The sequence below is a fragment of the Tupaia chinensis genome, unplaced genomic scaffold (assembly GCF_000334495.1).
Source record: "Tupaia chinensis unplaced genomic scaffold, TupChi_1.0 Scaffold000127_2, whole genome shotgun sequence".
NCBI classification, from domain to species: Eukaryota; Metazoa; Chordata; class Mammalia; order Scandentia; family Tupaiidae; genus Tupaia; species Tupaia belangeri.
The window spans coordinates 2,931,090-2,943,508 of record NW_006159596.1 but is presented as its reverse complement, the minus strand read 5'-3'; the positions used below and the strand labels follow the sequence as shown (position 1 = coordinate 2,943,508).

The window sequence follows — 12,419 nt, the reverse complement described above, 5'->3', positions numbered from 1 at the left end:
GGTGGGTGGTATGGAATAAGGGGAAAAGCTACTACACTTGTTGAAAAACTCTGGATCTTTTTCCTTGGTTTGCTAATAAGCAGTATGCCCTAAAACAGAATACCACTTCTTGCTTTGTTTTCCCATCTAGGTTTCTTAACTGGTTAATGAAGAGGTCAACTTTAAGGTCCCTGGCAGTTCCAGAAATTTATGATCTATTGCACATAAGAGTAATTATGAAGATATAACAGTGTCTGATTAGGCACATGGTTTAATTGGTTTTCTTTAACTGCTGATACAACAGGAAGATTTAGAGATAATTTAGTAACCACTAGTTAAGCATGGAACTGTTGACTACATATTGAGAGTGCACTAAAAAATAATTACCTTGAATTACAGCAATGGTGGAGTCAGCACTACATCCAAGGGTGTCTCATTAAATGGTGATGATACCAATTGTTATTCAATATAACGCTATGTGTTAGAGAGCCTCTTCCTAACCGATTACAGAGTATAAATATATATTAACAACATGGGTCAATGCCTCACTTACTTCTCTATTCTTTGAACAGAGTGTTAGGCCACATGCATGTTAAGTATACTGTAATACAGAAAATCAATTACTGCAACCTCCAGCTTATTACAGAGTGAAGCTATTAAACATTTCATGAGGAAATTGCAAAGTAAAGCTGTGAAGTTCTTTATTGTTCGGAAGTCATCATTACTATGGTACTTACTAGGTATTTACCACCAACTTGTAAAATCTACCATGCCAAGTTTCACAGTAACCTCATTAACATTGAGCATTACTGAAGCAATTTTGCTGAGATAGTTGTGGGGGGGGGCGGTGATATTAAAGAATATAAGCTAAATATTTTCATGGTGACAATGGCTATGTTATCTCTACTGTTGACATCTGTCCACAAAGTGAAAATATAAATAGGAGGTTCTCCTGTATTTTAAAAAATGTCTACCTTACTTAACTCGGTTTAAAATATAAAATACAAATAGTCTGATCACATTTTCTTTTATGGTGTGTTTGGAATTACTTGAAAGGTTCGACAGGTAGATGTTGTTCCAATGATTATCCCCAGTGAAATTCATCTCCAAAGATAAGATTTGGAGGTAAAAAAGAGGAGGTTGAAGAGACAGATGGTGTTTATAGTGAATTTAAAACCTCAGCATTAACTTTAAAACAGGAAGACTCGAGGTCTTGGCAGCATCCCAAAACAAAACTATTTTCCATTGATTGGTATGAATCATTTTCTCTCTTTGGTGCCTGTACTTTTTCCATCATACACACCACTTAAGTATGAACAAATTTGCAATTGACCTTTTTATAGCTCTGTACTGAGATGCCTACCATGGTGTTTCTAATCCTTGGTAATTCCTTTTCAGACAGAGCTTTTTGTCCATGCCTTCAAGGATCAGCTGGTCAGGAGTGCCCTTTTAGCCCTCTACACTGCAAGGCCAGGAGGTATCCTTAAGAAAACACCCTCTCCCAAGAGCGGCACAGAGGAGAGCAGGCCCCAAGACCAACCAGCAATGAAAAGGCAGGATTCTATACCGCACCATTCAGACTATGACGAGGAGGAGTGGGTAAGTCCTTTGCACATCCCTCATCTCTCAACCTTTAGCCCTGAGAAATAAAGAATAATAAGAAAGCTCTGCTTTTTTATTTTAAAAAATTAGAAAGTTATCATAATATAGATTGTGGATAAATAGGTCACATTATAACTTAGAGACAAATTACATTTGAGAGTTATATATCCCTAATTACATTTGATAGGAAAATTTGCTATCAAATAAATCATACATATAATCCAGAATATGTCATCAAAGCAAATGATGTCACATTTACAAGGCTTCATAATGTTTATTACCAAGCTATATAAAATATTAAAATTATTTTTCAGAAAGAGTTTAAAACCATCCATATTACAACTACTTGGATGCAATGAGTGTTTTCTTTGTTTTAATCCTAAGCACACTGCAGAGGGTAGGACAAGGAGGTTGGGGAGCTAGCTTTCTACCTTGCTTTTAAAACAGGGTCTCACCATGCCTCAATCCTCCATCCTCAGCCTCTCATCTTAGAACATAGGTGTGTACCACCATGCCCGGTTCTTTTTCAGACAAAGTCTCACTATGCTACACAGGCCAGCCTCAAGCTTGTGATCCTTTTACCTCAGCCTCCCCAAGTTGCTGGGATAGCAGGTGCATGCCCAGTCTTAAAATTGGACCAGGAATTGAACCTTAGCCTTCAAGTTCTGAGTGTATTTTTTAAAGGATTCACATTTAAGTGACAGGAGACAGAAATCTCTTAAATCCCTTGAGCTCATAACTGCATGATTAAAATGCTGCTCCAGGTAGAAGGATGGTCCCATGTAAGAATCTGAAAACATAGCTAGTAAAGGCAAATCAAAAAAGCAAACATGGGGGAACCAGCAGTTAGCGTAATGGCTATGTCGCTGGACTCCCACGTAGTTGATCGCGGTTCACGTTCCGGAGAACTCATGCCAGGCGCGTGTGCGTGCGTGCCCAAGATCCCGAGAGGAGAATGGAAGAGAAGGGATTGCAGCGTGACCATCCCTCCTGGGGGGGGATTTCTCGCTTTCTGTCTCTATGTCTCTGTCTGTCTGTCTGGCGAGCGCACGTGCCCTATAGCAAAAACCTCTCCAAAAATAAAAAAGAGGAAAAAAAAGTAAAAAGCAAACATGGTAGGATGAACTCTTACAGGCAGAATCTAAAGGGAGGACATGAAAGTTTGAGTGAGGGGGAGCAGTGTGACATTACTAAAATCGATATTAATATCCAAGATCCAGCCCCCCCAAAGCAGTTGCACATCACACCCACTCACACACAAAGGTAATCTTTTTATTGTCTTTTTGGCTTAACACCTCCCCAAAATGGGTTGGCTGTATTATTTAACAATTACTTAGTACACTAGCCTAGAATTTAAGAGTGTTTGAGGAGTAAATTACTTGAAGGGCCTGTGTCTCTACAAAATACTGCTGTCTGAGGAGCTATGAAGCGGGTACCTCCTCTTTCTTTTGGTAAATTTGCTGTCAGAGGAAGGACTGAGCTTCAAGTGGTAAATGTCGAATAAAGTTCGTTGTTGCTGATTAAGATTGTATTTCTCCCAGTGAAGCATTTTTTAAAAAGCAAATCTAATATTTCTCCCTTTTACCTTCACCTTCTTCTTCAATTTATTCACAGCTCCAAGGTGTGTATCCCTCTTAACCTCTCTGAAGTTCAATTTTCTCAACTGTAAAATAAAAATAACAGCTCCTGTTCTACTTAACTGTTAGGGTGGTCAGGAGATAAGTGTTTTATCTATGTCATGATGCTTCATCATCTAGAAAGGCCTAGGAAAATGCCTTATGCTACTTTTCTCTGGCTGATTTATATATATATAATTATATATACATAATTAAATATATATTATATATATAATTATATAATTTAAGAAATATATATATATAATTTAAGAAATGTAAAATATATAATCTTCCTGTAAGGATCAACACTATCCCTTGTGATAAGAGGGAGAAATTTTATATAAAATGTGGATTTTGAATTTTAAAGGGTATAGGTAGCTAGAGGAAAACTGCTACATTTCACTTAATTAAACATACAAGGCTAACCTTTTGACAAATTACTACCATTTTTGTATTAAATTAAATGAGAATTTTGGAATGATGAGGACCTCTTGCTTCCATTATTTTCACCTCACAGTGTTAAGCAAACCCTCTCCCACACTTTGACCACCTCTTCCTGTTCAAAATTGTGCCTCTCCTTTCGTTCCTCCTTGTTTTCTGTTCTTTAGACAATTTTTGAGAGTTTCAATCTAGTAAGTGCTCTATTGGGAAGGTAAATAATGGTAAATAAACATGTTAACGAGTAATTACAAAAATGCAACTGAGGCCAGCAGGTGTCATGGTGGTTAAGGCATTCCGACATGGCCGGCCACGATTTGAGTCCCAGTCCTGGTGGCTTGCTTTCTCATTTTCTCTCTCTCCCCTCCTCTTTCTTATGAGTGCATGTGCCCTATAACAAATTTTTAAAAAATAATAAATTAATTCTAAGAAAATTATGCAACTAAGGTTGGGGTAAACAGGTAACAGACAATATCCTTGGCTAATATGACTTCAACTCTGAATTTTAAATACAGAATGCCTTATGATAGGCAAAGAAGGAAGAGAATGGAACATGTCTCGTTAGTTGAGACCATTTGTGGAGAGTCATTCACTTGGGTCAGTGTCCCTGAGAACCTGCTCTGCCAATTTATCCCTACACTCTGGGGACACAGCTGAAAAACCCATGGCCTCAATGATTCCACAGCCTACTCAAGAGCTCTGGAAAGAATAAGGACAATTACAGTGCAGCCTTAAAGGTCTACACAGGACACAGTAATTATGTCAAGGGGGATTTCCAGAAGTGCTTCTGGAGGTTTAAATGTGGTTAGAAATTGTGCTAGCTAGGTAGCACAGTAATGCACTTCTCAAGAGACGTGAGATGCATATGGAAGATCACAGGTTCAGTTCAGCAGTTGACCTGTACATGCTTGTCCCAAGCCCCATGATTCTGTCTATCTGGGAAAGTTAGTGGGGGGCCAGGGGGGGAAATCATTGAGTAAAACCCTGTTGAAGGTGCTTTTCTTTCTCTCATGAAATAAAATCTTTTAAAATGTGAATAAAATTTAATCATTTAAGAAAGAGGACAAGGTAGTCTTTCAGACAGGAACATAATAGCTGACATACAGGGAGTCAGTTAAGATGGAAGAGTCAGTCTACGTGGTTATTGACTCATCTTTGATCACTCTCTTGGGAATAATTTGGTAATTTAAACATTATGAAAAGAGAATAGCCTTCCTGATTATTTTCCCAGTTGGTGTAGCAATGTCTTCTCATACCTCCTGGTTCCTTCAAAGGCAGAAAGAGTAGTGTGGTAGTGAAACACTACATCTCTCTCAGCAACTCCTTTCATGTAATTTCTGTATCTCCTCTACAATCCATTCTTTCTAGAAAGCATGTAAATACTTTGTCTAAATTTTACCACAATTACAAGGAAAATCTTTCCCACTCAGAAAGTTATTTCTCTCTAATATAATTCTGTTTTTACAAACACTAAGCAAAGTTGATTGTTACATAGCATTCTCATTGCTTTTCCTTAGCAACAACTTTATATCAAAAAGATCCCTTCATCAATGAATGGAACTCTCATAAAAAGACAAGAATTTCAGAGTCATAGCCATTTAACATTATTTTCAAAGCTTTATTCAACACTGATAAATTGAGTGAATCTAAAGAAATGTTGCTAATTGAAAAATGCCTTTAGGGACTGTACTATTAAATGAAGTGGAAATATAATTTTGTGTACCCCTTCTTTTAGTTGTTAGGAAATTTTCAGTACTGATTATAGGTATAGTTAGCTTCTGGAAGTAATTCAATGCTTTAAATTCATTAAGTTGGTTTACTGATACCATATGAACATAATCTCTGACCACTTGAGTTGGCTTAGGCCTATGTATTAGATTATGGTAGCTCCATTTAAAAAATCCATTTGTTTCACTTAATTTCTGATAGTGACTGTAACAACTACGTACCTTCAACAACATTTTTTTCCATGGTAATAAATATTTGGGAAATGAACACGTGTCAGAATCCTACTCTTTTGCATGGGACAACCCATCTTTCCAGGTCAGGAAAGAGAATCTTCATTAACTCTAAACTGGTATGAAGCTGTGCTTTCCCTTTTCAGTTTGTTTTGTGAAAAAAATTGATGATCTATGAATTTGAATTGGTTAACAATTATCTAATCAATGTGGTAGAGATCAAAACTAAGGGATCAGCAGTAAGTGTAATGGCTATGTCACTGAACTCCCATGTAGCCAACCGCAGTTCAAGTCCTGGACCCGGTGGCTTAAACTCATGCCTGGCACTTGGGCGTGCGTGCCCAAGATCCTGAGAGGAGAAGGGATTGCGGAGTGGCCATCTCCCCCGGGGGGTGATTTCTCGCTCTCTGTCTCTGTCTTTCTGGTGAGCGCATGCACCCTATAGCAAAAAAAAAAAAAAAAAAAATCTAAAATTGCTACTTACAAAAAAAAAGTTTGTTATTTTGTTGAATTTTACTTATTAAATGATTAAATGTGTTAAAGGTTGTTTATTTTCCTGAAAATAAACAATTAAACCCCAAAAGAATGGTTGATATTTTATGATAATCTGTGCCAAGAAATAGAGTAACTTAGCATTCTTCATCTTTTAGACGGTAAAGAAGACATAATTGCTTTTTGTCCCTGTATCTCTATAACAGATGCTTCCAGCAGCTGGGATTCCAAGATTAATTTGTCCAAAATATGAAAGCAGATCATCCAACCACACTATTACATTGCCCCAGTTTTTATGGTTTCCAATAATTAGACTATTCTTTAGAACATTATGATTTAATTTCAATTTTACTACACTGATGGGTGTGGGGCTAAAACTACCTATCATATTCAAATAAATTATTCAAAATAAAACAAGAAACTTCTAATACCCTATATTCTGATTAAGTCCAGCAAACCAAGGAAGTAGGAGAACTATTATTTTTGTCATACGCCAAATTCATTTCTTAACTGAGCTGCACTTCTGTATCACTCAACATTTCAAATCAAATCACCTAATTAATCCCTTTATGTAGTAAACACAAATCAAATGTTAAATTTTAGTTTTTATTCTTTGTTGTTGTTGTTATAAGAGGTTTTTGTCATAGGCATGTGTGCTTGCTGGAAAGAGAGACAGTGTGAGGGAAGGTGAGAAATTACCTCAGGAGGGGTGGGATATGGCCATGCCTCAATCCCTTTTCCACCATGTTCCTCCTGTGATCTTGGACACACATGTGTCTGGCATGATTTTCAGGCCACCGAGTTCAGGACTTCAACAATGGTCAGCCATGTGGGAGTCCAGCAACGTAACCAATATGCCACCTGCTGGCCCCTAGTTTCCATTCTTACTCAAGGAGAACATTTGCTATTTTGTATTATGGTAAATGTGTGTATGTCATAGTAAGCACAATGGTGATCTATATTAATTCATAATAATTTTCAATAATAGCTCAAATTGATAGTATTTATGTCAAATGTCCTGTTAATAAAGTCCATATATGATTTGAAAAAAAATTCATGCCTTTTCTGTTACTTGATACTGAGACGGTGTTTTGTATTATGACAACAGCTTTCTGATGGGTTTCTTCCCAACACTAAACAGTTTATTTTATACTGTATTTTTATTTAATCTTGTCTACAGCAAATACAAATGCTTAAGCTTTATAGGAACATTGGCAGCACTATGTATTATTGTCAAAGCTACTAGCAGTGAGCATAGATAGTTGAAAAACATTGCCAATGGGGCTGGCAGGTGGCAGGGTGGCTAAGGACGCTGGACTCCCACAGGGCTGACTGGTTCGAGTCCTAGACCTGGTGGCTTGCTTTCTTACTTTCCCTCTCTGTCTTGTTCTCATTCTTTTCCTTTCTGATCGAATTAATAAGTGAATAAATAAAGTTAAAAGGAAGTAATTCTTTAAAAAAAATTAAAAAGTGAAAACCATTCCTAACTGTTGAGGACAAAATATACTCAGCCAGGGCAAGTAGATGGCATAGTGGTTATATTGCTGGACTCCCACATGGCCAGCTGTGGTTCAAATCCCAGACTAGTGGCTTGAAAATCACATTGGGCACACATGCAACAGGCAACATGCATTCGTGCCCAAGATCCTGGGAGAAGAACAAAGAAGAAGGGATTGTGGCATGACCATCCCTCTTCAGGGGTAATTTCTCACTTCCCTTCTCACTGGTCTGTGTCTAATAAAATGTTTGCACATATACACACACACAACACATACACACACACTCAGCCAGGCACTTCCACAGGCAGTTTGTACTGATCTGTATTCTCAACTTATCTTGCCAGCTGCTGTGCCTATCCTCAACCTCACCTTGAAGGAAAAAGTTCAGGTCATGCATAATGAAGTGATACCTATGCAAATTTATATTCAAAAGAGATTTCCTTGAGTTTTCTGACTGGCTAGAATTATGTTATGTGAAACCATTGACCTAATCTCAATAAAAAAAGAAATTATTCTCGTTCTTTAATAGTGATTAATTCTTAGAGACTACCTGATACTAGCCAATGGTTAAAAAGTTCCATAGTAACACTAGATAGTGAGTTAAACAACATATTCACTAAAATATAGCAATTTCCAAATTTTTTAAGTTATAGCTATAGGTAGGTGTGTATACAATTTTATATCTTTTATAACAAAGCATTATTCTTGCATTCCATGAATAAACAGCCTAGTGAACACTGACTGATAGTCAGTTGTTTATGTTTGCTTCTTCCATGTGTTCATGAACCACCTTAGCTCCTAAAGGAAAAAGATAATGTCTTGTTCACCGCTGTATCCTTGGGTAGCAGAACACTCACACCAAGAATTATTCAAAGCACATTATAGACTCCATTAACAACTTTGAAGTTTGTCTTCAAATTGCTATTTTCATTTTGAAATGCAAAATATTTAAACTTACTGCACTATATCCAGTTCATTTCCCCCACTAGAATTCATCAATTTTCTTGAGGATTTTGTTTTCCCTTCCAGCAAAATGTACCCTGCAATATCACTTGTGCTCCTTTTTATTTTTTTCCTTTAGGGTGCATTCGCTCCCTGGAGGGACAAAGAGACAGAAAGCAAGAAATCACCTGCCAGGGGGATGGCCACACTGCAATCCTTTCTCTTCCATTTGTCTCTTGGGATTCTGGAAATGTGCAGCATGCATGCATACACACACCCAGGCATGACTTTTAAGCTATTGGGTTCAGAATTTGAACCACAGTCAACTATGTGGAAGTCCAATAACGTAACCATTATACCATCTGTTGATCCTGCTTCTTAGTTCTTAATTCCCAGTATCTTAGGCAACATTGTGGTCGCTGTTCAAATCATCCTCAAAATATTATCAAACTTAGAGAATGGTAAAATTCAAAATGGACCCAGATTATCAGAAATGACTAAAGCTAAGAACATGAATCCTTAAGACCTCCAAAAGCCTCCAGAAACACGATGGGGCAATTTTAACTTTACTGGATTATTAATGTTCAAATGACAAAGGACTTCATTGCACAGAAAGCTTGCTTATTTATTTATGCTTTCTCCTCCCTCTTCCTTTCTGGTAAGTACAGGTGCCGTCTGCCTCAGAGGAGGAGGAGGAGAAAGCATCCCTCATGAGGCATGGTAACACCAGAGTCCTTTCTCCTCCACCTCTCCCCCCATTGGGATTTTGGGCACACACTTGTGCTCAGCATGTTTCTTAAGTTCCTGGGTCTGGGACCGGCACTGTGGACTTAGCATTATGGGATCCAGCTGCCCTAACCACCAGGCCACATAGATGGCTCCAGAAATTTCTTTAGATGTTTCCCAACAAATTTAAATTGGAAGCAAGAATTTTTCCCTTGTCCCAGTTTTTCTTTCGCATTCCTAACTCATCCATAATAGAGTTGTCTGGTTTTGTTCATCTTCTTTTTTTTTTTTTTGTAGAGATTTTCACTGTAGGGCGCGTGCGCTCACCAGACAGACAGAGAGAGACATAGAGACAGAAAGCGAGAAATCACCCCCCAGGGGGGATGGTCACGCCGCAATCCCTTCTCCTCCATTCTCCTCTCGGGCTCTTGGGCACGCACACACACGCGCCCGACGTGAGTTCTAAGCCACCGGGTCCGGGACACGAACCGCGGTCGACTACGTGGGAGTCCAGCGACATAGCCATTACGCTAACTGCTGGTTACCAGTTTTGTTCATCTTCTAACGAGGAAGAGACATTCAAAGCATTTGCTTTCCCAATCAGAAAGGACAAGCAAAGACAGGGAGAATTAGGCCACTTGTTCTCTCTATGGTGACTGAATGTGTTTTATCATCTGTTTTCTTGATGGATGGGAAACATTCCTGAACATCTCCAGTCTATTTCACCCAGGAGAAATGTGCTTTGAATACTTATTTAAGTCCATAAATGATGATTAAGCAAAGTTCATGACTGTTCATTAAAATGCACAAATGTTCTATTAAGGAAGAGAAACCCCAAATGAAATCTTTATGTGCATACATATTCATAGAATCCTGCAAATATCAAGACTTTCCCACATATAGTTATTACTTCCTCCTTCAGTCCAGTTTTATAGCACCTAACACAGTGTCCATACCTCCCAGTTCAATGTTTTTCAGAGTTGATATAGGACTGAGTAGATGGATCTGCTAAATCAGCAAATCATTCTTCAACTTAAGTCTGTTTTTATAGAGCTATTTTAGTACTATTGAGATAATGGTGAGGGATCAGCAGATGGCATAATGGTTATGTCATTGGACCCCCCCACATAGTTGACTGGGGTTTGAGTCCCAGACCCAGCAGCTTAAAACTTACACCAGGTGCACGTGTATGCATGCCCAAGTTCCCAGGAGAATGGACAAGAAGGGATTGTAACATTGCCATCCCCCCTCGGGGGGTAATTTCTGACTTTCTGTCTCTCTTTCTCTCTCTCTCTGGCAAGTGCATACATCCTATAGCAAAAATCTGTCAAAAGGAAAAAAAGAAGATCATGGTGAATTTCCTGTGTTTTTATATTTAATATCATTGTCTCTCTTTGGATTTTCCTGCTTCTTACAATACATTGCTCAATATTAGACATTTTGATGTGCCTATGTACAACGAATGTGCAAATGGACATAAGCATATTTTAGAAATTTATGATTATGTTCAAGTCAATGCACCATGAAACTTTAACTCACTCTACTGTGAAAAATTAAATATTATTTCCTAAACACAAGCTTTTGAAACCCAAGTTAGTCAATAATCAAAGTAAAATATGAGATATATACAGGAGATTTTTAACGTATTGGGGTACGTTCAGGTAGAAGTAACAGTTGTTGAAAATAGTTGAATGCATCACAGTAACCGATGATGTCATATAGTTTATCCAGTGGTGTGAGTATCTAATGGTGTGCAGGTAACTCCCAATTACGAATTGAAATGAAAAGCTTCCATCAGTGTAATTTTTATACTTTTTATTAGAAATTGCTGTAGAGTAGCCTCCTTTATCCATGGTTGGTCTTCCCATGGTTTTAATTACTCACTGTCAATTGTTGTGCAAAAATATTAAATGAAAAATTTCAGAAATAAACAATTTATAAGTTTTAAATTACACACTTTTCTGAGTAGCATGATAAAATCTCATGCCACTCCACCCTGCCCTGCACAGGATGTAAATCATCCACTTGTCCATTGTATGCACACTGTGTACACTACCTACTCTTTAGTTACTTAGCAGTCATCCCAGTTATCAAATCTACCATCCCGGTCTTACAGTTCTGGTTCAAGTAACCCTGATTTTACTTAATAAAATAATGGCCCCAAAATGCAAGCATTGTGATGCTGACAACTCAGATATGCCGAAGAGAATTTATGAAGTATCTCCTTTATGTGAAGAAAGAAAAGTTGTAGACTCAGTAAGAAAAAACACAGGATATACAAGGTTCAGTGCTATCTGAGGTTTCAGACACCCACCGGGCATATTAGAACATATCTGCTGTGGACAAGAGGAGACAGCTGTGTTTAATATTTTCGTGGAATAGAAAGCTTTATCATGATGTGGCATTTATTAAGGTGAACTTGGCTCATGAAGTTTGGTGAGGTTAGTTCAGAGAATGTGATTGGTTCTACTTCAAGATAGTGATGCTTCAAATAAGAACTTCCTAAAGTTGTGTAATACTTTCATTTCACTCCTAAACAGAAAATAATTAAGTTAATCAACAGATGTTAATTAAGTGTACTGTGTAGCAGTGGGACAGATACTTACATGGCACATAACCCTCACAGCCTTATCATCTAATTCAAGTGAAATGACTAGTGCTCATGACAGCAGCAGAAATATTGAAAGACGTCCCAAGGATACTTGTGGTCATGTGATACACATTGAAAATCTCAAATATATTCAGAGAGGTATGTGACAATTAGAAAAAAAAAAAATGAAGGATTCATCCCTTTTTTCTTTCACTTATTCACTTATTCCTTCTTTTATTTATCATCTGACCACTACTAAAACTAAGAATAGAGTAATAATTTATTCTGGGGCCAGATGATGGTGCAATGATGAAATACCACAATCTTGAAGGCAATTTCACATGGAAGCGTTCCTAGTTCAAGTTCAGAGACCTTCCTGAAGACACAGGCACATGTGTCTCCATGAGCTGGGGCTGGCTGAAGGTTAGGGATAGATCATGGTGTCAGTCAGACCCTGTTGGAGGTTCTCATGCTCTCTCTCCCCCTTGCTACTAGAAGAAATAAGTAAAATTCATTTAGAAAGATACGTCATTTCCTTCAGAGTCCTTCATTTACTAGAAACATAGTACTCAAGAAG

The 12,419-nt window shown here is 37.8% G+C and overlaps 1 protein-coding gene across 8 annotated transcripts in view; it reads left to right on the top strand.

The window, feature by feature from the left end:
* The window catches only part of INPP4B (inositol polyphosphate-4-phosphatase type II B), a 957,317-nt gene that overhangs the window by 822,312 nt on the left and 122,586 nt on the right, over positions 1 to 12,419 (top strand). For all 8 annotated transcript variants that reach the window (XM_027770345.1, XM_027770344.1, XM_006144646.2 and 5 more), the window contains one exon: positions 1,378 to 1,578. In XM_027770345.1, the coding sequence (XP_027626146.1) occupies positions 1,378 to 1,578 (201 nt within the window). The remainder of the gene's footprint in view (positions 1 to 1,377; positions 1,579 to 12,419) is intronic.